This window comes from Sturnus vulgaris, chromosome 1, assembly GCF_052056855.1.
Source record: "Sturnus vulgaris isolate bStuVul1 chromosome 1, bStuVul1.hap1, whole genome shotgun sequence".
Classification (NCBI taxonomy): Eukaryota; Metazoa; Chordata; class Aves; order Passeriformes; family Sturnidae; genus Sturnus; species Sturnus vulgaris.
Genome location: NC_142243.1, coordinates 106,664,569 through 106,691,275, shown reverse-complemented (window position 1 = coordinate 106,691,275; position 26,707 = coordinate 106,664,569). Strand labels below are relative to the sequence as shown.

The window sequence follows — 26,707 nt, the reverse complement described above, 5'->3', positions numbered from 1 at the left end:
TTATGCTCAGAGTACCTGGCAATGCTTGATGAAGTAACCAAATAATGCAATTACTTCTAATGCAAATGTATTTCTCAAACATGTTCAAAACAATTAACAGAAGGCTGATCAGAAGTTAACCTTGATTTGCCCTCCAAGTCCTCCAATGAACATTAGGGTTGACTTGTTAACATCCAATATGCTGGCTGTCCCCGGAGAGGTTCCAGATTTAGGTGAAGTCTTCTCATTGGAGTTCATTTCCTCTATGCTGAGTGTACCTGTTTTTCCAAACCTGCCGAACACAAATAGTAATAAATAGTCTTAGAAATCACCAGGCCCAATCAACACACACATACTGTTGGCTTCTCTTTCTAAGGAAAAGAAAAATCTCATCACTGAAAAAGTCACTGGATGCTTTGTGTACAACACTTACGACATTCTCATTTTAATTACCTAGTGGCATGTATTCTGTGCCATTTGTTGTTGTCAATTTGAAGATCAGGGTATTCCACTCTTGTTGATCCAGAGCCCAAATCCCAAAGAAGAGCTACCTTACCACGTCGCATCTCCACTGCCAGGAAGTCTGTCTGAAAAACAGCAGAGCCTATTGTAATTCACAGCATCAAATGTGCATTTTCATCAGTAACATGGAGAAAGCCTTTCCAGATTCATGTCCCTATATCCCATATTGCAGGAGTTAACATTTAGCAAAATCAGGCTTTTCACTCACTTCTAATGAAACTAAAGTCCTTCAGGTTATATGCAAGTAGCTGAATGTATTCTTTATATAATACATATATAAGGAGACATGCAGATACATAGATGTCTAGAAATATACAATCCTGAGTGTATGTGAAGTGACTTATCAGTCTGAGAAAAAGTAGTATCCCATGATAGTGTGCTACAAGGAAATAACAGCTGTGCATTTATTGGGATTACAGAGGGAATGAAGAGGACAGCAATGTGACAGTGAGCCATCACAATCCCTTTCAAGTGGGTGGATGCACCGTGCTCATGAGAGCCAATTTTAAGAAGTTTAGTTGTGTTGTCAAGCAAATCATTTGATACACTCCAGCATGCTATACGAAAGTATCACAGAGGGTGTGACACTCAATCTGGTGCTTTTATTCTCATCTCTGAAAAATCTCTGGAATCATCTAAGGCACATAAGTATTTCCACACTAGTGAATACATCTGTCTGCAAGGGGCCCCACTTGGTTACTTAGTTTGAAATCAAGTAAGAAAAAGCATATTTAAAATTTTTAAAAGTCATTTAAAACTTTTAAAAGTCATTTAAAACTTGACTACCATCACCTTCAGTGAACGTACACCAGAAACTTACCTTTCCATTGCTACCCAAGTAGAAAAGGAGGTTATCTGGCTCAGCAGTTTTCACATTAAGTGTTAAGGTGTTGTAATTTGTAGATGAAATTTGGGGTTGATACGCACGAATGCAATCTCTGTCTGCTGATACTGCAACTTTAATCTGAGTGCAAAAGAAGAAAACAGAATGTAAACAAATCTCAGTGCACACAGCACTCATTTGTGGAGTATGTACCTAGCTTCTGACCAAAGCCAAACCTTTTGCTGAGATCCTTCCATGTAATCTACGTATTGCTACCTGGGTTAGATTTTTGCAATCTTCTAGGTATCACTTGATAAAGAGATTCACAATAGAAAATAATGAAATCTGTCTTAATACATTCACTCAGTTGGGAGGTTTGAATCAGTTAATAAACTATTCAAATATTTCAGAAAATAACAGTAAGTCTTGGATCAGAATATCATAAATCAGCAAAAAGCCATGTCATAATATTAGAAAATAAAGATACAGAAATTCAAAATGTTTTAAAATAAAGGAAACAATTTCTAGTCTATGTGAAGATAATTTTTTTGTAAACAAATTAAGAAGGCATATCATCAGCAATAATTTTGATTATTCCAAATGTGTATTGTTTACACAATATTAAAAATTACATTTGTGAATATATGGCAAGTTCAACTTTTTAAAGATTAAATAAATCATATCCCTGTTGTCATACCCCTAAGACCACTGTTTAGTAAACTGATAAGGCATTGATCCAAGATAAATGCAGCCAAACTTCCAGCAGCTTGGTAGTATAATGACAGAAAATCCATTTTAGCAAGAAAAAAAGCCTTAAATCCTTTAACTTCATGGAATATATCTGTAACTGCTAAATGCATATAGCACACATGTGTGTATGCATGCATCTGGACACAGATACATAAAGTTTCTCTTGTGTAGCAAAAAATTACAAACCAACCAACAAACAAAAAAGATCAAACAAAAACCTGAACAAAAATACACAAATATACAAACAAAAAAATTAAACAAAAAACAAAACCACAAAATCAAAACAAAAAAGCAAATAAAACAGAAACAAAAAAACCCAACCAAACCCTAACCTCACCTCCCCCCAAACAGAACAAATTCCCTCAAATTGGAAAAAGGGACTTTGCTAACACTTCTTTTCACCTTGCCAGGAACCTCTGTGGCTTATGACACCTCAGAAAATACCACTCTTTTTTTTTGTGGTGGATTCATTAAGCTTCAGTAGACTGTGACAGAGAAGCAATAACCATATAATTAAGAAGATTTGCAGGAAGAACTGAGTGCCTTCTGGTTTTTTTAAAAAAACCTCCCAAAACCTTGCAATAACATGTCCACAATTATGTCAAAGGCATACCAAAAATTACTCATTGCAAAGTCAATTTCGTATTCCTCTCAAAGCCTAATGAGATCCATAGTGCAGTTGATTCACTTTTGCTGTCTTTAAGGGAGAGGCAGAGATTTAAAAACAAGTATACTGTCATAAAGTACTCTGGATGCTCAGCTGCTTCTCACAAAGAATATATGGATATGACAGGCCAAAGATGGCAAATTTATTGATAGAATCAATGCTCTTGACAAAAAATTTTAATAGTTCTTGATGTTATGTGGGGATACCCCACATCAATCTCTAAATAACCTCAAAAATTAACATCTCATACTAAAGGGAACAGCAGTACCATCTCCCAGCTTGTTTGTTTCTCATCAAAATCTCTCATGACTGCTCTCTGACATATTATGTTTCATTATTTTTACAGGAAACAGGAGGAAATAGCAGATAAATTACTAGCTAGCTGTTCTGACAAACTCACAAATGCAATAAGAACCTTGATGCTAAAACCTTAAAATGTACCAACAGCCCTGCCAGTATCAGTAGGTGCTCTTTGGACTTCACTGAGACTCCGTAACAATAACCAGGCACCTTGAAAAGAAATTTTAGGCTCCTTATCTCAAAGAACCTCCCTGCTAAAAGTGAAAATTCATTTAAGTCTGGGATTATGGAACTTACAGATGCTGCCTGCTTGCGAGCCTGGCTGATAAGTTCTTTAATTTCAGACAGGTTTCTGTTCAGGTTCTCCTCTAGCATTTTCAAAGGTTTGAGTCTGTCCAATAAAAGACTTGCTTGTGCTTCAACTTCTTTAACTTGTTTTTCAGCTGTGAATGCTGTGAAAACATAAAAAGAAATGTTGAGGTAGGGTGAATGCAAAATGTACTGTTCATTGCTAAAATACTTAGCCAAGGTTGCCAGTTTGTGATCATTTTGGTTTCAGCAACTTTTAACATCAGTAAGGGATATACATCCCATGTGAATCCTCTAGAGGACTTTTTTAAAAAGTTAGCATTTTTTTACTGAATTAGGAATAAACTCACAATCCATCAGACTCATATTTAATGCCTGTGAAAACTGAATATTAATACTGCTTCTGCAAGCAGTGACATTTCCACAGAGCAGACTTACCAGCTTTTGATGAATCAGTTATGAGTTCACTTGTTTTCCTCAAAGAGTCATTAACTTGGGACAATGTAGAAGATGTATTCATCAGCTTTTGACTGAACTCCCCAAAGTGACTTAAATCCACCACAGCACTGGTGTTTGCAGACACAGCCAGCTCTTTCACTTCAAGCATGTATTTCCTGGTATCTGAAACACAGTTCCAAGGTTAAAACACATTCAAAACCTTCATACATACTTGTAACTAACAAATGCCTGGCTTTGTAACAGCCCTACAAACATAGTCAAAATACTAGGAATGTGGTCAGTTACATTCCTGTCATAGTAAGAATTGTGGTTTTGTTTCTTCGGGGAACTTGATTCTGCCTATTTCATCAGGAAGTTTGTATGAATGCATCAGGGTTGTAGTGTGTTTAAGTTCCCTAAATGAGTGTTGGCACTCAGAGACACTCGTCTGAGACTTAAGTTTTGAATTTAGCATTCTAATCCAGATTCACAGTAGAATCAAATAACCCTAGCTAGAGGTCTTTATCAGTGTTTTTCTAACTTAAAACACATTATTAAGATTGGCAAAGTATTTCAGACCCTCTTATTCAGAACGTAAACGTAATTTTCTTTATTAGTTTCCATGAACTCTAGGTTTTGCCTTTATTCAAAATAATGACTGAGAAAAGAGGAATTCTTTCATTTTAGAAAAGCACAGAAAATAGATTTTAATCAATTAAATGAAATCAGCATTTACAACAGGAAAATATTTACAGGCATACTGTGAAATTCACAGATTAGCAAAACAATTTTGAAACAAGTCAGAAAAGAAAGTGAAATCTCAGAGTTCCATATGTAAATTTCCCTGCATGTGGGATTAAATATAACTTTGCTCTCCTTTCATATCAGTGCAATTATATTTCTATCAGAGCCCATCCTGATTTATAGCAATGTGAAATGTGAATCAGACTGCAGACCTTATATTATAACCCAATTATGTTTAACGGGTTTACTGAAAAGAATGTAAAATATTTACAAGGCTAAATGAAGTCTCCAGTATAGTTTAATACTAGGTCTCTGCAATCAGATAATGAACTGGGTTTATTACAATTGTTCTAGAGAGTTCTGTAATAAGAAGAATGTCAATATAAATTTCACTTACTATTAGGCAATGCTCTGAGTGTCAACAGAGAATCATTAAGTTGGTTGCCAATTTTATTAGTACTTTCCTGAATCTTTTCTACCTTTTTGTTCAACTCATTCAGTCCAAATAGAAGTCCTGTAGAAAGAAATAACAAATGCATAAACAAATACCATACAACCCACACAAACCCAAAGTATTCATTTATCTCATCAAGGGAGCATTTTTTTTCAATAGAAAGAGCACTTTACAAACAGGAATGCAAAATGAATGCAGTATAAATATATAAGCTCCTGTTCTGTTCAAATCCAATTCTATCAGACTGAATAACTACAAACCTTTTCCAGTGAGGAAAAGACTATAAATTAAAATTATTCCATGACTGTGAACTCCAATAATTTTTAGTGTTCTTCACATTTTGTATTATCAGACAGGAGCCAAATAAGTGGCTTTTTTCTATATATTTGTGATCTGTTTGCAGAATCCTTTTATTAGAAATTAAAATATGTAGACAAATGGTAATCCTGTCCATGTGAATAACATAAAATTTATTCATATTTGTAATTCACTGGTATTGCAAGACAACACAATTTTACAGTTACAGTTTATCTCTGTGAAACATTCCCTGTCCAATTTTGTCAAAAATGTAACTTAGGGTTTGCCTCTGCTCCTACACAAAGCCTTTGCTCAAAATACTTTGAATTTTCGTGGTGTAGACTTCAACACCTTGCTGGTATCTTTGGAATAATATTATAAAAAAAGTATTTTTGAATTTATGGAGACAAAGAACTTCATCCTTTTTTTCTATTTCAGCTGTCCAGCGGGAAAAAGTGAAAAGGATTAGGATTTAAACATGTCATCTTACATACCTGTGTCATCCATGATTTATTCCATAAAAATGAATGGAATTTTTGAGAATTATGGTCTTTCTTTGTCTAGTACACAATCTCTAATGATTTAATTCATAAAGTTTGGAAAAACAGCCATTTCAAGCACTGCTTATTATAAATGGGGTACAGTGAAGGCCAAATTATTAAACATTTATGGAGAAAAAATTTATTCTTACCCAAAAAATGAAAATCCTATGAGAATCCATAAAACATTAATCTTAATTGCATGAAAATATGTACATAGTCGTAGATATATATTTACCTTAGCTTATGCTCATTAAAAAAATAATAAACTATACAAAAAACCAGCACAAAACAGAAAATTGAGAAAAGAAATAAAGGTAGAAATGTAAATTCTATAGAACTGACCATCACTTTTTTTCTTCAGATTTTTAGCTTCATTCTGAAATCTGGAGCTAAGCAGTAGAGTTTCTTTTCCCAGAAGACTGAAAGACTCATCTGGCTAAAAAACACAGACATCAAGTTGCCACATATGAAAAACAGAAATGCAACTGAAAATATTTAAGTATTTGCTGATATCTACATAAAGTTATTGAACATTCTTGTTATTTATGAGATATTGAGCATCCATTGAGATATTGAGCATCCATTAAAAATAATACAAGTTGTTATCCTTTATTCTAGAATGTGACATTGAATGTCTTTGCATTTAATAATTTCTAAAAAAGACGACTATGAAACAAAACCTACAAAATTTTAGTTTCAATACTGCTAGAGATTCAGTGTTGCCTTTTGGAAATTCTAATTCCAGGCCTAACTCAAAATTTCCAGCACTGAGCAGTTTAAAGTGAGATATTTCAAAATTTCAGTCTTAGAAGCATGCTTTTACCTTTCTCCAACTGAAAAAACACCTTGAATGATTCATGCCATAGAAAGCTTTAATAAGACAGAGTGCTGTATAATAACATACAAGGTCATAAAACAATGTCTATTATTTTGATCACTGTCATGTAAATGCATTGTCACACATTTACTTCTGCAGTTATAATGTGCATGACAAAGAGATGTGGGGAGGGGGGGAAATTATAGGAAACTGTTAAGATCAGATTGGGAACTAGTCTGTTTTTTCTGATCTACTGTTCCAGTAACAATCTGATAATCTTTGAAGGCAGAGGGAAGGTAGATGAGACACAAACATACATTTGTTATCAAATGTCCTCTACTAAGCAAAGTAGCAGCAGTTGGGAATACCCAGATAGAAATGGAAGAAGGTTAGGTCAGATAAGGAGATCATTGAATAATTCCAAAGGTGGAAAGGAGCACTAGAAGTTTGGGAATCTAAGGCCTATGGGAATACATGTCAGATGCCTGATATAAATCCTCATAGAATCAAGTCCAGTCCAATCTAATGCTAAAGAGGCATTAGATGCTAAAAAGCAACAAACAAACAAACAAACAACAAACAAAAAACACAAAACAAAACAACACAAAAACAAACCAAAAACAGAAAAAAAAAGGGAAAATGGTACTGTGGCAGAGAGAAAAGCAAAGTAAACTGAACTTGAAATGTGATGCCATTACTGCCTTGGAGTAGGGAGTCAGGATACAGTACATACTAGCTAGTAGGACAGAGACTGCCATCAAGGACATGCTGCCATCAAGAAGACTCAAGTATTCAGCAAGAGCTGAAACAAGTAGAACAAATATTCCTAAATAAGAAGGGGGAGGACATAAATTAAAGTACTAATTTTGATACTTACTAAATCCAAGGGGACATTCATAACTCTAGATGCATCATCTGCCAAACTCTCTGTTCTTTCAATCACACTTTTAACACTGGAGTGAGTGTAGATAGCAGCAGTTGTATTCAGAGTCACATTTCTTACTCTAGAAAGGTCACTAAATGGACAATTAACAAGTAATTATGTTTTCAATCAAGCACTGAGTTCCATGTCTCCAATTACAACATGCATATCTTTCCAGAATACATGATGCACTCTGAAAAAATGAGCACACCTTGCCCAGTGCTGCATAAGGAGGGAGCTTTCAATTCATTATTTTGACCTCAAAGAATCAGTTAAAAGGTTTTCAATTACAGGGCTTGTTTCTATTTTGTTAGTTGCTGTTCTGTTTTGTTCCATTCCATCTCTTTTTTTTTTTTTCTCCTATTTTGTTCCCTTCCTTCATGCTATTTTTTTTCAATTTATAACGACCCTTAGGACAAACAAATCGTATCACCTAAACAGAACAGAAACAAGACCCTATCTGAAATTCAAAAACTAAGTACAGATACAGGATCTAGGAGGAAATTATAAACATCTGAAATCTAATCTATATTAAATTTTGCTTTATTGAATTTATCTGGCTGTGGTGAAGTCAAGAATTGCTTAATGTTACTCCAAGCAAAATGTTCTGATTTCAAAACATGGACAGGGAATTTGTTTAATGAGTTAGGCCTCTACCTATTTATATTAAATCTGACAGTAATGTAAATCTGATAATTTTGTAATTCTTGGGTTTATCACCTCTCTAGTGCATCTGCAAGTCTTTGGAACTGGGTGGCGTGTTCCTCAGCTCTGTATACCAAGTCAAGCACTCCTCTCACAGACATCTGCATCACCAGCTCATCCACGTGATGTCGCAGCTTGGTGCTCCACAGGACCAACCCATCCTGCTGGACTTCCACGTTCTGCAAAAAAAAAAATGTTTGCCCTTTTTTTTTTGTTTCACTAGCAAAACAAACTCGAGAGTCTCTAAAAGGATGTTAAAACCTGAGGACTTACAAATGTAGAGTTCTTCACATCTTGGGCAAGAGCAGCAGCAGCATTCAGTAGGACCTTCCCTTCTTCAATGAGCATGGTAGAGACTTCTTCACCTTCCTTTATTTTCAGCTTTTTGTCCTACAGCATAAATCAAGTGTTTTATAGTAGGCTGATAAACCAGGTGTACTGATGAGTTCACATAACACATAATATTATGGTTTTCAAACAGGGGTATGGTTTACTTTAAATTTTTAAGGTGTCATATATTAAAACGTTTAAATATGTTTAAAAATGTAAAATATCAGCTTTTAAACACAATCACATATTTGCTATTTCTTATGCAGCAACACTGACAGTCCAGTCTTACATTTAAGTCTGCCAGGTTGCTGGAGATGAGAGGAAACAAGCGATGGGTCTCATTGATGTCAGCGAGTGCCTTGTTCACCAGGTCCTGGGCATCCTGCAGTCTGCTGTTCTGCTTTGATAAGAATTGGCTTGCATCTGCTTTCAGTTCAGCCAGTTCCTGCTGGGGTTTGAGATACTCCTTCTGAACGTGGGTCAACAACTTTTCTGCAGCTCTGAAAAAGGATAGGAATCAGAAATTAAAGAAACAGCAAAGGAGAAACTAAGGCATGGATTTCTTAAGGAGAAAATGGTGTAATGTGAAATTAATTTACATGCATCTTCCTACTAAAGTCTGCCATTTTCTTCTAGAATAGCATACATACACATGGCAGTTTAGCTGTTCATCTTACCACACAAAATGATGACTGCCTGGGGAGAGGAGAGTAATACAGTTCATAAACTTTGCATGTAATGACTAGAGGGGAAAGGGGAAAGTATGAATCACATTTGTTTGGGTTTAATGTGGGACATATAATTTGGGACATACCCCCCCACGTCAAAATCTCTATGAAACTTTCCTCTGGGAGTACTCAAATCCTAAGTGCAGTGATTCATATTTTGAATGTAGGATCAAAACATCATTTATGAGGATTGGCACTGGAAAGATACAAGTACAAGTAACCATAACTGAAGGACAAGAGTCTGGAAAAGTTTAAATATCAAATAAAAATAAATAGGCTTATTAAAATGAACACTGAAATGAACAATCTCTGCACTTATATTTTTAATCAGCGACAGAGATTATCTGGCAAATATTAAATTCTCCCAAATCTGTCAGTTGTTAATTGCTTCAGCTGTTCTATCTGGGAATATTTGCATTCCCATTTGAACACTTTCCAGAACTGAAGGAACAGAAATGAAAATTATCCTAAGTCTATTCCTTTGTTTCTCTTCATTTCAGCACATATGCTGAACATTGCAACTCCTGAAATGGTATTTTTACATAAATGTTTGTCCTTGTTAATCTGAGTGCATATCACATAGATCTTTAGCCAAAGGGAAAGAAACCTAGTTTATTTCACAGTTACATACAGCAAAATGAATTCCAACTTTCTTACTGAACAGCAGATGTGCATTTGCATGTATTTCCTAAAATTAAAAATTCAGACTCCTTTCAATCGGAAGCCACAGCCTTAAAAAATTTACAAGATCTAAAGTATTTTACAAGTCAATAATGCCTTCTGTTTCAGTATAGAGTAAAAAGGTTATATTCCATATTGTCTGGGGACTTTGCCCTTCATAGCAAATGTGTGGAGACCTCAGTTGCCTCAAGTACATTATCACAAACTCAGTCCACTGTGAGTCACGTGGCAATATCTACTTCCTAAAATACAGACTAGCAAACTGCTTATTTAAATAATTTTTGAATTTACAGCTGCATTGCTTAAGAAATTCTGCAGAGCAAACAACCTTACAGAACTTATTAACTCTCTTCTTCAATCTGTCAAAGGACCCTTATCAGAGAGCTTTCAGGAATTTCAACAGAGACTATAATTGAAAAAGTTATTTTGCAAACACCTTCTATAACAGCTCAAAAGCTGTTGATGTTGAAAGTCAGAACCTTCTTTTACTATGGAACAACACATTTGGAGACATATTTGAAGTTCCTAATAAGAATAAACGGTACACTTCTGGTCCATTTTCATGTCTAAATAGCTTCTATACAGTAATAAATTCAGCAGAAGAGTCTGCTGAACAAAATGAGACATGCTACCAACACAAACACTCTATCCCTGCTTAATCCAAAGGACTTAATAAACAATAGTCAAAATTTAAGAAATATTCTACTCTGGTCTAAATCCTTGTTCCTTGAAGCCAATGTTAACATTCCTACAGGTTTTGGTGTGCTATGGCATTAGTTAGTATTCTGAAAGTGGAACAAAAAATTTGCTGACTTTTGGAACCACATTTTTTTATCTTGAAATAAGCACTAATAATGATTGTAAAAGCCATTTCTAAGTAACCTTCAACTGGGGACAAATCAAGACAACAGAATACAATCCTAAGCAATGGCTGAGAATGCTTTAAAAAATGCCATGGTTTTATTTGCAGATCTTTGTATTACACATTCCAGTGACAATCAATTGTCATGTCCTGACATGTCCTGGGCTTGAAATTGACTGAGACAGTTTTCAGCCAATATGTCATCTAACATATATACATGGAGAGGTGTATTAGGGTGAGATCTGAAAGAATGTGAAATCAGTGAGTCTTCTGGCTTATTGCACTGGAATTTTGTATCACATCCAAGTTAACAGGCTTTACTATTGATTTACAGACTTCTAAAAGAGTTTATTATTGATTTGTATCACATGGGATGACCAAGCATCACCAACTCATGTAACTCGAAAACGAAGTTCACATAGCTCTTCTTGGGCTAACTATCACACTGCCACCTTATTATGGCAAAATGTTTCTCCAGATATCTCTTCAAAAGAGCAGTGTTGCATGGCAAGACATATGTGAAATAAAGCTTTTGGTAGAACAGGCTTACTTTAGGACTGTGGTAGCTTTATGGTGCCGTTGAACAAAATCCTTCTTGCGCAATGCATCCAAAAGGGCAGAAATATCATCCTGCAGGCTCTGAGATGCAGCATTTGACAGTGGCAGATCCAGGCCCAGTGTTTCATTTAGTGACAAAGCAACTTCAGCAAGTACTGAGTAGAAGAGTAAACAATTTAGTCATACCATTAAAAAAATAAAGGACATCTTTGAATCCCCTGTGCAAACTGTAGCATTTGCCATGTAAATAGGACTTCAAGAGTTGTAAAGGACATACCCTTACTAAATTTTGTAAAGAAATGGAAATATCTTAAAAACAGTATACCTTTGATGGTTGTATGTACTGTCTCAATAAAGCCAGTCAGTTCTTGACTTTTATTCCTGGTTTTCTGAGTCATTGTGTCAAGTTGCTGAGCTTTTTTCAAAAATCTAGTTGTCTAGAATAAAATCAGAGATGATATTTGACAGTTCTCCTAAAACACTGATTGATTCCTGACACCTGTCTATGTTTTTTATGCTTATTTTCTTAATATTGAGAATATTTTAGTTTAAGGAAACAATGTTTTTTGGTAAGGTAGATCTAACTGGTTTACAAATCTCTGATGCTTCCATGCTTGCAGATGCCTTAATTGTGTGTAAAGTTACAGACTCTCAGATCAGAGTTATCAATTATTTCCATAATCAGTAAGCTCATAATTAGCAAAGCTATTTCTTTATCTAAGTAAATTTTTCAAGTACAAGTACTGTTTGTTAAGAAAATCACTGTTCTGGATACATCAATATTAATGCAATACAATAACAACATTCAGTGGAAGCACCAGGTTAGATTCTCTACACATGGTCAGAAAATGATAAGAACATATGGTCAACAAATGAGATCTAATGGCTGAAGTACTATGGTGTATTTCCTATCTACAATTATTCTTCTGTTAAGACTGGATAAAGAATACAAATGGTATTTAGTTTTCCTGTGAGACCTTAACAGACATATTTCTCCTGAAATAATTTTAAACACAATACTACAGGTATCAAGGACTTTTTCATGAATTCTCAGCTGTGACATAACTTTTAAAAAGCTCCACATATTCAAACCAATGAGAAGAAAGTAACTCACTCTCTACAATTTTAGGACATTAAATGATCACAGTACAAAAGAACTGAACTTAAACAAAAACCATGTAAATCTCCTGTACAATATTATAAAACACTGAATTTGCAGATTTCCACATAGCAATTAACTCCTCTTTTCAGGAAGACTAGAGCATGGACTGAATTCTTTCACTTAACTGTAGATTTAGCCTGGAGAAAAGGAGACTCGGGGAAACCTTATCACTCTCTACAACTCCCTGAAAGGTGGTTGTAGTCAGGTGGGGCTGGTCTCTTTCTCCAGGCAGCAACTGAAAGAATGAGAAAGCTTAGGACACAGTTCTAAGCTGTGCCAAGGGAAACACAGGTTGGATATTAGGAAATATTTTTCACAGAAAGAGTGATAAGATACTGGAATTATCTCCTCAGGGAGGCAGTGGAGTCACCATCCCTGGATGTGTTTAAAAAAAGACTGGATGTGGCACTTGGTGCCATGGTTTATTTGGACTGGGTTGGACTCAAAGATCTTGAAGGTCTCTTCCTACTTAATGATTCTGTGATTCTGTGTAAATAATTTCTGAACAAGTCTCTGGCATTAAGCTATTATGCTATGAAATCTCAAATGATTTCTCCAGACAGCCTAAGAATAAAGAAACCAGCACCTACCTCTTCATGCAAGTAATCAATTCCCCCTGATAAATTCAGAAGATTTTCTTCTGCTGTATCTAATGAGTAAGTTGCATCTTCTCTAGGAACTATAGACCTCTATAAGAAATGAGAAGAGCTCAATGTAGTTTGAAGACTTTGTTGTGGGTCCAGAAAAGCTGAGAAGAAAATAACTATGCACACTATTTCGATTATAATTATGTTTGAAAGGACTGATTTTCAAAGCACACGAGATGACATAAAGTAATTACATATATAACAGTTCATGCAACACAGTGTACCATTTCTTTAAATAAGCAAGAATCCAGCCATGTTGTATTTTTAATAGAGTTAAAAGGAAGGAAACAGCAGTTCTACATTCCTGATTCTCAATTTCACCAGAGTCTGAGCTGCCCAAATAAACTACTTTGAGGAGCTCCAAGGCCCTTCAAATTAAATATTTCACCCAGTCCTGTAGCTGCTACCCTTACAGCAGCAGGTCCTGTTAGAACAGCTGCACTAGGGTGTATCTGTGAGGATGACCCTGGAGATCAGCAGTCCTGTGGGTCCCTTTGTCAATGAGAAAGAATAACAGGCTCAAGGCCACCTCAAACCTGCACCATAAGGCAATAAATAGGTGATTGTACCCAAGTCTGTAATATTTGATACAGTCAAGGCCTGAAACAGAATAGCACTTCTCTAAATATGCAAAGAAACTTACAGCATCTCTTACAGAGAGAGCAAGTCTAGGAAAGGATATTTTTAGATTTCAGATGTTTCAGAGCAATCATCGTAAATACCACAAGTTCTATACATATATATATACACACACATATAAGTAAAATCCAAATTATTCAAAAAGTAGTACACAAGAGTATCCAACAGCCTTGTGTCAAATGGGAGTTTCAAAGAAAGCTAAAGCTCTTGAGTCTTAAAGCCCAGCAGGTTTCTTTAAAAGCCTAGTTCAAGAAAGCAAGCCAGGACAGCAACCAAGTTTAAGTTTATGAGGAGGAGTAAAGCAGAAGGCTTTAACTAGAAAAACTGAACTGCTGAAGCCTTCCAATGGACTGGAGGTGCAGAAGCAATGAGGAGTGGACAATCTGATGTGATAACATTGTCATTACCAATGGACCCACAGAAAGGTACAGAAAAGAGGAAGTACTCGAGTTCCTGAAATACCAGCATGAGTGCAGGGGACAGCCCTTCAGGAAAGATCTGTAATTCACAGAAATAACCTTGGGGATTTTCTGGCCTCCAGCCACAGGGGTTTTTTTGCATAAGGCAAAAGATAAGGTAATCTTTAACTATGCAGGAAAAGGGGAATACCTGCTTCTAAACAGAGAACAATTATAAGACTATCAACTTACCCCCACGATTAAATTGTTTAAAAACACTGCAGCCCGACATAAACGAAATTACATGATTCACAAGAAGTTTTGTATAACTTTAAGCACACCATTTCCAAGAAAGTGACATCTGGCTTTCATTTAATTTTAATATTGAAAAAATGCATATACTAATACTTCAAAAGTAAGAAGCAAGTTGAAGCTTACTTAAATAGTTAAGGCGAACTTACTACAAACCTACCATGGTTAAGAAAGTTAAACTTACTTAAGAAGTAAGTAGAAACTGCCCTTATTTTAAGCACTTTGCAATAAAGTGCTCAAAAAAACCTACATATCAATAATGTTTTCAAGTAAAAGATGATGGTGCTCCTATACAAACACAAACTAATTATAGAAAGCAAGTGAATTGTATCCTTGAAGTATTACAATTGTTCAGTACACTTATGCCTTAGGACATAAAGGAAGGGAAGCATCACTGGAGCTTTCCAACTAAAAGGTTAGCAATTAAATTGAAGGATAAGAGTACCTCTGCTGAAGCATAAACATGTAATTTAATCAAGTTTGTCATCAATTATTGTAAATATTAGCATTTTGAAGTACACTGATTGGAACTCATTCTGCCTTATACCTTAAATAGAAGAAGTTATAATTCAAAATTTTAGTTTGCTGAATTTGGCAGCACAAAAAAACTCACATAATTTTGATTCTCTTGTGATATGGTGAAATACAAAGAAGATAGTTTTGTTTCTGACTCATAGCTTGTCTACTTGACTATTGCTGAGAAGAATCTTACCAATAAATGTGTTTATTTTTAGTAGTCATGAAGCAGGGAGGATCCTGTTTATCTCTGTTTCTGTGCAGAGGCCACATGAACCTATTCCTCAGCAACAATAAATGACCTTCTAGACTCACAAAAAGTGGTATTTCATGCTTTGTTTAAGGGGGGGAGGAGCTGAAGGGAAGTTTGCCCCAAGCAATCTGAAAGTTTCCAACACTGAAACACTCCACCTGACTTTAGTGTCCTGTGCTGGAGGGTAAAGTAAAGCACTTGGACTGCCACAGTCAAAAAGAAAGCAAACTGCTGCACCCCAAGCACCTTTGCTAATGGAAAAGCAGCCCACCACTCCAGGGAAGAACCCAGGGAGCTCTAGGTAAACAGCCTCTAGATCTATGCCTTGGCAGCTTTTTAGCAAAGAGACCAAAAAAGGAGAAGACCTGGCCTGCTGTTTCTATTTCATCACTGAAAGTGAATTCCCTTGCTGGTCAGATTTAAGAATGCACATAATCTAAGTGAAGCACATACATACAGCATGTTCAGAAATCCAACTGCTGATTGAAAAATATATTAATCTATTTATTTAAATGCCAGAGCAACAAATGAAAAGAAACTGAAACAGGCAGCCAAGTAACTTAAGGTGTATTTCCACAGCAAACATAATGGTCTTAATCTGGTATCACTTTGACATATTCAAGCCATGAACTTCAGGAGGCCTTCTGTCAAATTACTAGCATCTGTGGGCGCTAAAAGTTTTGTTTTAAAAGTGTGACTGAATATTTCTGCTGTTTATGTGTTCATTTTACCTTCAGATGTTGTGTTGCGTTCTCCAACTCTGACAATATCCCATAGGGCACACGGTCAATACCAGTGAGGTTCACTGAAAGCATGGCCTCGTTGAGATTATCCAAACTGTTTAACAAAACTCCTGTGCAGTTGTCATCACAAGCTAAATAAACAATTTTAAGGAAGCAGTATTAGTATTAAAATGAAGACAAAAATACTGCACTTTTGATTTAGACAGTATGTGCCTTCACCATTTCAGTTAAGAGCGATGAAGTATAACTCTGAATATACAGATTTGCAGTCTTGCCTTTCCCTTCTTGCCTAATAGTGAATTTATTCCAAACACATTCTCCTTAGGTTAACACACATTAGAGCCCTATTGCTTCTACTAATATTGAGCTGCTTCTTGTATTATAAGCTTATTGAGCCTATTTAGCTATTTTGCAATAAATCCATGTTGAAGCCACTCAGTCAAACAAGCTCATCAGACAGGAAATTCAAGCCTACAGTCCTGTAATTCCATTTATTTCCCAGGTTTTTTTTTAATTTATACAAAATAAAACCAGAGTTCTAAATCCCAATTCATTATAGAAGCAGATTGCTGTACTAGATGTGTCTTTCTGCTACTTACACTCTCATAAAGAATTACAAGAATAATTATTGGGAGAATATGACTTATTATTGGTAGAGAATGCCTATAAACCTGGCATAATTCCAAGAACTATTATTAGAGCAATTTCACATCCAAAGGGTCGGTGACATAGGAATTCAAGATTTTGCAATAAGTAAGATATTGTACAGTCAGCAAAAGTCTTAAAATTATCTTTCCTTAAACTTGGTTGTAAATAAGCCATTTTAAGGATTAACTGCTTGGCTGATATTATGATCTCTAGTGTACTTTCTCTGTGTTCACTGAACGGTTTAGGTTGGATGAGACCTCCAGAGAATACCTTCTCCAAACCTCCCTGTTTTACAGAAATAATAATTTGTTTGGGTTTCTTTCTTTCACAAAAAGAACAGGGCTTGACATCATAAACCCATCCAAGGAATAACCATGTGCACACAAATATCACTGGAGTGGACCACAGCCCCTTGGGAAAGTAAACAATTTAAAAACCACCTACACACACACTGGTCTTCCACCAGGAGATGCCTCGGCTCGCACTCCTCGCAGAGCTGTCCCGTTACCCCCGGCTTACAGAGGCACTGCCCAGTGGAACCATCACAATTCCCATCAACTGAACCACCAGGATTGCACTGGCACGGATGGCAGCTGCCACCAGGGAGCTGAGGGTCACCGTAATAGCCAGGGGAGCACCTGCAGGGAGCAATGGCACACTGAACATCACGGGATATTCATCATGATATCAGATGTTACATTTACTAACAGCTTGGAGTTTTTATTAACAGTTCAACAGTAATTAGGAAATCACTCTAAGTCCTTGAGCATTTTTATACACTTATTTATGAACACTGAATAATCTGAGTGCACATACGGCTCGTATTAACCAAACTGTCGTTGGGAGCTGGAATAAATGGGAACATCATGTGTAACTCACCTTTCACAGTACTGTCCTTCATATCCTGGGAGACAAGCATCACAGAGGTAATCCTGAACACCTTTCAGGACACATGTGGGACTAAAACTGGAGGAAGGATAAACAAATATCTGCTATCATATAAATAAAAGACCATACAAAGATAGATAACACCTGCAGCCACAGGTTAAATACTGTAGGAAACAGCATCCTCTGTTTAATCTGATTGCATTGCTCTAGAATTTGTACTTTAAATTAGTGAAGTTTGCTTTCCCAACGTGGCTCCATTACTGCATAACATGCTAGAGCACATCATGGTCTTCCTTTGAAAAGGTAAGACAATGTAAAATGAATGCTGTATAATATGTCTGTTGTATGTATTTAACTGAGTCTTGCATGAGGATACCAGAATTGCTAAACCCTCATTCTGACTCAATTATACAACAGCAAACAACAAATACGTTTTTTAAGCTTCTGAAAAAACCCAGCCTGCACCACATTTTGTTTTCCAAAATACAAAGTTAACTGTTCCTCTACCAAACAAGCAGATGTATACATTTCAAACAAAAGAGTATTTGATTTTCCCCTAGGATTGATCTCATGAAAAGTTCCTGCTTGGAGTGGGGATGGCCTGAATCTTTGAAAATACAAAAGTACTGTTCTCTGAATGAAGAAAGAGACTCACATTTGATACTAAACAATGCCACAGCAACCTAGTCTATAAAGCAGTCTGTGTCTGTTCTAGTTTTAGAGAAAAAAATTGATTCATCTATCACCTAATACTTTTATTTTAAAATTTCACAGAGTTACCAGTACAGCTCAGAATGCAAGCTCCATTTACTAAAAAAAATAGGCAGCATTCAAATGTCTAAAAAATTAAGGACACATAATGATTACCAATGATAACACATAATGATAACCCTATTGCCATAGTGGAGGAGGAGGAGGAGGAGGAGGAGGAGGAGGAGGAGGTTAGAAGTACAACACAAGAAATGGGAATGGTAGAACATGCACTGGATTTAGTAGCTCTGGCTACCTGACAGGGTTGGCTCTGGGACAGGCACAAGGAGAGCAGTCACTGGCAGATCCAGTTACTTTCCCGTAGTAGCCTGGGGCACAAGCACTGCAGTAACCACCAACTGTGTTATCTCTGCAGTTCTGAGACACAAAATTCAGATGGTTTAAAGCAACAACAAACAACAGGAGTACATTTATCTACTTTATCAGTACATGTGTACAGCTTCCAACAATAATCTCTACATGTCACTACCCACCGGTCAACATTCTCCGAGTGAAAAAATCTTTTATGCAAACAGAATGCCAATGTATTTTCTCTTATGTGAATGGCCCTTCGGGCAGGTTGACCTAATTTCTTTTCTAAATTTCTGTAAAGTTTATGTATTTTTGCTACTATTCATCAATTCAGGTCAGGACAGCACAGTACAAACCAAAAAATCCTAAAACATACCCAAAACAAACAAAAAATCCAAACATAAGAAACAAACAAAGAACAAAGGGAAAAAAAGGAAAAATTTAACAGAATATCTGGCTTTTCTGTTTCAGAATTTCAGCAAATGCTGAGGACTATCCACAGTTAGGATTCACGGACACTACATTTAATTTGTAAAGAGTACTGATTAATAACCAGTGCTATTAATATTAAAACACTAAATTTGTATTATAAACACAATTTAAATGACTAGTCCCTCAAGTGAACAAAAACACTTTTCTGCTTTCCCTAAGTTTTTTTCTATTACCCTTTCTTTTTTCTTATTCTGTATTTCATATACCAGCTAGAGTGTATTTTAGGTTGATTGATGAGGTAAACAGTAGAAATGCAACCTCCTATTTTATGGGAGCAGAAGCAGGTGAAAACCAACTCTCTTGCCTACACCACTCAGCTGGTAATGTCTGAGCAGTAATCTCAAGACACAGATGCTAACCCTCAACATGAAACTAAGAGGAAGAATGATGAATATTCACTTCTGTGAAAGACCTATGTATTTTAGCCCTGTAAAAGTGAGAAGTTTAGTTTTCACTCGAGATACATCCTTTTCTACAAACCTGAAAGCAGAAGAATGGCTTAGAAAAGCCTGAAGGACTAAGGAAACTCACTTTAAAACTAATTTCAAGAATGAATTCAGCAGAAGTTGACTTTGAACTAACCCACTCACCACTGGAAAAATAGAACAACTGGTGAAAAATATTAGGAAAAAATACTGAGCAATGCCAGGGAACGAACTTAGTATGCCTTCTTTGGTTAGCTGAGAAACAGACAAACTCAACCAATATACAAGTAATATTAAAAGTAAAATTAAAACTAAAATAATTAATGATTTTGAGTATCTTAATGCCCCAAAACCTTGCTAAATTTACTGAATGAACCTTAAGGGAAACTATTCAGATTTTCCATCTTTCAGAGCTGTGGAGGGAGAAAAAAAATCACATTTTGTCCAAGAGGTACAGCCATATACTCCTCTTAAAAATTCCTTGGATAGGTCACTGCCATTGTATGCTCAGGTGAAATCAATAGAAGAATGTTTAAGATGTACATACCAAGCATTTTCCAGTGTCAGGATCACAGGTTTCACTGTGGTTGTTGCACTGACATGGCACACAAGGTGCTATCAGAGTGTGAGGCTCTCTTACATTGAGTTCTGTATGCTTTCTCCTGTAGTATCCTGGAGCACAGCTCTAGTTGTAAGGGGAGTAAAATAAAATAAAAAAAAAATATCACAACTATCAGCAGCTATAATTTTAAAAGCCATTTAAGTAATTTCTTTTTCTTTTACTTTCACACTATTAGACACACAAAAAGGATTCAAGGGCTAGGTACCTGACAGGAAAATCCAGTGTAACCAGCAGGACACCTACATTGCTCTACAAGATGAGCTAGAGGTCTGCCTACATGCATTTCTTCAAACTTGACTGCAAGTTCCATTGAGATATTTGCAATTCTACAAGATACATGAAGAAGAGAATGTGAACATCTGTAAAGAAGCATGAACGCCAAAAACAAGATCCACAAACATTTTCATGCTTCAAGATCAGGGCTACAATACATAATCTTCCTTAATTTCCCATGCAAATATCTCAAAAACTGAAGATTTTTTACTTATTTATGGGATTTAAGAATCTACAACTGAACACATCAGAAATTATTAAAAGTAATAAAGGTTGATCCCTCTCAGTCTGGAAAACTTCCCAAACCCACCATGTAAGAGTATGTAATTCTTCTTCAGAAATATTAGACAACTACATACATTTGTCTCATGACACAATTTTGGACAGAGCTAACAAAAAGATAGTTGAGGGCATGTGAATCAAAAATATCACAAAATCTGGAGGTGTAATCAGACTCCTTCAGAGCTGTGAAGACATACAGAATGGGTTTTCATTGGATGCATCTTTGCTTGTCTTGTTAGTTTCCAGACTGACAGATGAAATGATGATACCCCATCCCTCCCTCTCATTAATAACCTAGTTCTGGACAAAACTGTAATAAAAGCTACTACTCTGAGGTAGGACTATCTTATTACCACTGCCCAGAGTGTCAAGCTACAGGAGACACCTAGATTGATACAAACCCAAGAATTCAGGGGACCATGTGCTTCAACTGAAAAAAGAAACAAAAAATTCAATATCCATAAAAATATGATGGGAAAGAAATATTTTAGAAAATATAAAATATTTAACTATGTAATCAGTCCTGCAGAACACTGCATCATCAGCCTGTGCTCCTTTGTGTGTCTTCCTATCAAAGTAAGCAGCAGAGTTATTTAGTGTTTCACAAAATAGAATTCAATAGGGATTCTGCTGCTATTAAAAGTCAAATGTTTTCTTGTCAGAGGAAGAGCAAAAGTCATAAAAAAAGTCAAGCTTCGCTGAGGTAAGTCTTTACTATACTTTCATATAGCTCAGATGGGGCAATTTGTAAGTTAAATTACAGTAAATGCAGTAAAATAAATAAATGTAATCAGAGGTTGCTTTACCTGCTTTGCTGTAATCCTTGGCCATAAGCTGCCTTGATAAGGATGTATTCAACATTGCTGAGCACAGACATGAAGTCAGAACGTAAGACAGGCTCATCAGACACAGAGTTAAAATACTTCCAAGAATCCTAGGGAAACAACACATGATTTATTTATTTATTTATTATTAAAACCATGAACATTCAAGTTTACTTGGTAGGTCATGCTGTGCTCCTCTTGTGCTTTGGCTTACCTCCTTCATTTCTACTTCTTTGTCAGTTCTTACTCCATTTTCTGGAGAAGGGATGTCTACATAGATGACCAACTTGCTGGTGTGACCTCCTTTCATTAGAATCTGTGGCTCAAAATTTGAGGTTCCAAAGCCATCCAAAGCATAAAAGGCAACGGTATATCTCAGCTTCCCTCCATAGGCCATGAGCTGTTTGGATTAAAAATTATTACTATTATTTATTGTAAGGTTTGAGCTACTAGTTGAAAATATCTTAACATCATCTGTAGACTGGAAAACTGCCAGTCCTTTGAAGAACTAGCAATAAAACATGAAAGTTGACTTAAACTCAGTGGCTTTTCCACTAAGGTTAAATACATATTTCTAAAAAGCAGTCTTAGTTTCTTTACCTAGACTCTCCCAAGGTGTGCTCTCCATTTTCATTCAATTCCTAAGCAACAGAGATTTTATGATCTATATACTGATTCAAGTACAAAAATTCTTTCAGATTTCTACAATGAAACCAAATATATCACTGTTTCCCCCCTCTAGAATCTGTGAAGTAATTAAATATGGGTGTTGCCAATTAACAGGGTCAAGAAAAATCTTGTTAGGAAAGGGTAATGTAAATATATTGTTTGTGCTAGCTATAAGTTCTATCACTGCATAGTTACAATATTATGACCTACAAGAATAGAACTAACATAGAAATATGTTATGAAGATAAAGTTACTATTATAGGGTAAAGGAGTGTCTATTAGACAACAAAGTTATCTACAAAGCATTCCAATTATTTAATGTTCTTACCTGGTCTCCCTGAAACTGCTCTGGCAACTTCCAGTAAAATGTTTCTGTATTTAAGTATTTTCTGACTATGGCAGCATCCAATAAAACATCAGGAAATTGTGAAAATACTCCTTCCACTGTTCCAGTCAGGTTACTTTGAGCTACTACAGGAAGAATAGCCTGATCTGGAGTTAGTGTTATCTGTGACACAAAGAGAAAAAGATTCCTTCAATAAAATATCCTGCTTACAATTTTAGTTGCTTTGAAACAGTCAATAATCCATTTAGAGTAATAAATCTCCCAACTCAAGAAACTGGAAAACACATCTGATATTCTTTTTTTAAGAAGAGAAGAGTGAAATGCAAGGTTTCAGAAGTAAGAGTATGACCATTTGCCATTTGCTTTCTTTTCTGTTCTGATCTTTGCCACTGGCCCCCTAAGCCAGTCAGGACACTCAGCCTGATCCACTAAATGTGCACACCAGTGTGGTACCTAACATGAGGATAACAGCAAACTGTGTCTGTGTGGTTATACTGCTTTACTTACAGGAATTCTCACATGGTCCTCTAGTTCAGAACAAGATGTGGACATCCCAAAACAGAAGCATGGAGTACACCCTAGTGCATTGTTAGCAGACAGACCAAAAGTTCCAGGTTTACATTCACTGCATTGTAGACCAAAAACATTTTCCTAGAGGATATTTAAAAAAAAAAAAAAGTGACAGCACACTCATAATACTTCGCTATTTAAATGAAAGATGATTGTTTTTGGAAGAAAAACTAGCTGCTACATAAACTTCAGAGCAGACTATCAATTATTGTATGCAATCTGTTTTACTGTGCAGTACATTACTTTTTTCTTTATTTTCCAATGCTGTTTTGCTTTCTTCCTTTCAAAAAAAAAAAAAAAAAACCAAACAAAAAAAACACACACAAAACCCTCCACAAACAACCACAGAACATTTATGTTAAACTCGTATATTTGACTGCCTATCAAAAATCAGGAGCTATGTATTTCAGTTCAAGACAGAATTTCCTCCCAAACCTTCATCTGGAAAATGAGTTCCAAAAGCCAAATAAACTGCTCAGTATGAATAGGAATCAAGGAACCTATTCCTAAGTGTCTATTTTTGCACTCAATTCCCAGCTGGTAAGCTGGACCTCAAGAAACACCCAAAACTACAGTTAATGCCCACTGGTACCTTTAATCAGAGATTGGACAGACACCTATGAAGGCATAAACTTGTTATCTTGAAGTAAGTTTTCTGTCACTCAGTCTTTCAAGAACTGATTCCCATCTTTTCAGAAAAATCTATACTATCTGTGTTTTTACTGTTTCCTATATACAAGAATATTGAACTTCACTATTAGCAATATATCTGAGTTATTCTTAAGCACTGCCTTTGGTTCCAGCACAGGAAATTAATTCAAACTGCAACATAAACATATTTAAAAAAAAAATAGATTTTCTATTTAGCATTTATTGCTTTCTTCCTATCATTATAATTTGAAATTTCAAAAAAGTAGACTACATCATCTGAACTAATGTGCTGTTCCCAAACTTAATAAAACCAAATGTGTACGAACAGAAAAACTTCACTGTTTTTCAATTTTTCCTGATAGTAAGATCTGTCACAGAAAATCCTTTAGCAGTGATCTAGATGTACTCATAAATGATGCAGATTGCCTTCTGAAGTCCTTTCAGCCCTGTATCTTCCTTGACTTCAATGCAATTAATGTCTAGAAAACACTAATGCTTTCCCAGAAGGGGGTGAATAATTCAGTACCTTGCAGGTACAGATGCCAGTTTCTTCTTCACAACCACAAACTCCTTCAGTGTCATTACACGTCTCTGCTCTGGTTCCACTCAAGTCACAGTCACAGGCAACACAGTCCGGGTAGTCCCTGTAGCCCAAGGCACACCTGGAGCAGTCTCGTCCTCCAAATTCAGTTTTGCACTGGCATTGACCTGTCAACACATCGCACTGGAGGTTGGCTGAACCAGTGCTGCTGCAGTTGCAAGCCTTAGTGGAAGAGAAGAAATGTTCATAAATGGCAGATCTTGGAAAAAAAAAAAATTACAATAGAAACAGCACAGTAAATTTAAAAATTAACCTTAAAACTCAATGCTTGCCAACAAATACTGTACAATAATAAAAGAGAAGAAATTCTACACAGAAATGAAGTTGTTTGGTTTGTATTTTAGCGAAGAGCTGCATTTACAGTCAACAGCAGGTGGCAAAAAGCTAGAAGCTTTGTTGGTTCCCAAATGTGGGTTGGGAACAAAAGGAGTTGAAGGACTCTTTTCCAGAAAACAAAAATATATCTAAAAACTTAAATTACAGTACTAGTAATTGAGTACTGCAAGTAAAGTAAATAATATCGTATAAATGCTGAATGAAAGAAATCTGTAAGCATCATCATTTTATAAATATGACAGAAAGGAAAATCTTAAAACTGACATTAAGATTTCAAGAAGCATTAATAGCTTCTGCATCTTGCTCAAGCTACTTTTTCTATTTGATGAGGGACCAAGAATCTCATGGCATCCCAAAGGTGGGAAGCTCAGCATGCAGTGCAGTTCAGTATCAAAGGAAAACTGTTTCCTGGCAGAGTGCATCCTTCATTATGCAATCAGTAATATGAACCTGTTATTACAGACATGCAAAGTGGATGTACTTTATTTGTCATTCTTTTTTGAAGCAGTCTGGATTAGCCTTCACTCTTAATTTCTTATCTGTGGTTGCTTAACAAGCCCAGTTTTGGTCTGTGGTTATTTCTAAGTGATCAGGTAAAAAGTACATTCCATCTATCATCATCTACTGTGAGCATTTTCTCTGTATTTTCCCTGACTTATTTTCCTCATCAGATCTCTTTGAGATGAAAAGCCTTTATCTTGCCAAGTCCTGCATGCCAAGACCTACAAGTTCTAGAAGAATTACTGTCTATCCTTTAGCATTCTTCACAATTTTGCTGGTTACCCACAGCACTCTTTGTATTAAGCAGTTTTTACTCTAGCACTGAGTACTATAATTCCTGCTACACTACTGCACACAGAAATGGATGCTAAATGTCAAGAAAACCTCTAGAAACAGAGTCAGATAAAGTAACCACTTATGCATTCCATGCTGCAAAAACAGACAGTCTGAGCTTCTCAGAATCTCCCCCATTATATCCATGTAGAGAGCATGCAAAGAGTCTCTCCTGGGTTTGCCAGGAGACACTGTTCCTGATCTTAAACTACCACATATGACTATTCAGCATAGGAAATATCCCTCTGTTGGGACTATTGTCTGGAGATCACATTACTGTTTGTTGCATCAAAAAAGGATCTAAAATACCTTAAGAGTATTTCACATTCATTACTGTGATGCTGCAACCAAAAGGAATGATAAATAACCTAGCAGAAGTGAGCAACTGCATATTTAATTACACCTGATCATTGGCAAGTGCTGTGGAATTACCCTATGAGAGGAGCACCTCAAAGGAAATGCACAAATGTACAGCACATTGTATTTGCAGTACATTAGGTAAGAATGACAGTAAGCTGACAGGTAACAAAGCTGTGGTTTAAAGACCAGTTGCCAACTATGTTATTATAAATGACCAAGATGGTTAACTCTGAAGACTTATTAGGACTACTTTATCATCCTTACTCTAAAAAATTAAAGAGCGAAAAAGGATACCAATTTGGCTGACTCTTAAGTGCTTACTGCATGTAATGACAGACCTTGTCAAGTTGATTGTATTTGTGGTTTCTCCACTGAAGTTATCCATTACATTCATGTAATTGAGGCTTTTAAAAATCTCAACATTTACAAAATATTTTGGACCAATGCCATATCTGACAGGAATTTACTGCATGAACCTAAAGGCATAAATGGTCGCTATTCCTTGGATCTGCACTGACTTGGCATGTTATTGCTTAATCATAAGCATTAAGCTGAGATAATGGGAGCTACCAATGTTCCATCCATGAAACATTAACTACATTATACCATTTTAATTATAAATTTTTCAGAGAAAATGCCTGTAGTAAGTTTCAAGACACTTCCAATGCTCTTAAATCCGTAATATTATCACTTATTGATTTGCACAGAAACTATATTCCCAGTTGC

At 35.9% G+C, this 26,707-nt stretch overlaps 1 protein-coding gene across 1 annotated transcript in view; it reads right to left on the bottom strand.

The window, feature by feature from the left end:
• Positions 1-26,707, bottom strand: part of LAMA1 (laminin subunit alpha 1) — a 98,023-nt gene that overhangs the window by 16,354 nt on the left and 54,962 nt on the right. The window contains exons 23-47 of the mRNA XM_014871232.2: positions 24,377-24,613; positions 23,137-23,280; positions 22,612-22,791; positions 21,829-22,014; positions 21,597-21,724; positions 20,441-20,561; positions 20,161-20,298; positions 18,641-18,762; positions 17,626-17,712; positions 17,191-17,384; positions 16,087-16,229; positions 13,181-13,279; positions 11,754-11,865; positions 11,421-11,583; positions 8,889-9,099; positions 8,543-8,659; positions 8,285-8,448; positions 7,520-7,658; positions 6,168-6,261; positions 4,930-5,046; positions 3,789-3,971; positions 3,339-3,493; positions 1,322-1,465; positions 433-566; positions 121-271 (exon numbers count right to left, since the gene is read on the bottom strand). Of these exons, the coding sequence (XP_014726718.2) occupies positions 121-271; positions 433-566; positions 1,322-1,465; positions 3,339-3,493; positions 3,789-3,971; positions 4,930-5,046; positions 6,168-6,261; positions 7,520-7,658; positions 8,285-8,448; positions 8,543-8,659; positions 8,889-9,099; positions 11,421-11,583; positions 11,754-11,865; positions 13,181-13,279; positions 16,087-16,229; positions 17,191-17,384; positions 17,626-17,712; positions 18,641-18,762; positions 20,161-20,298; positions 20,441-20,561; positions 21,597-21,724; positions 21,829-22,014; positions 22,612-22,791; positions 23,137-23,280; positions 24,377-24,613 (3,663 nt within the window). The remainder of the gene's footprint in view (positions 1-120; positions 272-432; positions 567-1,321; positions 1,466-3,338; positions 3,494-3,788; positions 3,972-4,929; positions 5,047-6,167; positions 6,262-7,519; positions 7,659-8,284; positions 8,449-8,542; positions 8,660-8,888; positions 9,100-11,420; positions 11,584-11,753; positions 11,866-13,180; positions 13,280-16,086; positions 16,230-17,190; positions 17,385-17,625; positions 17,713-18,640; positions 18,763-20,160; positions 20,299-20,440; positions 20,562-21,596; positions 21,725-21,828; positions 22,015-22,611; positions 22,792-23,136; positions 23,281-24,376; positions 24,614-26,707) is intronic.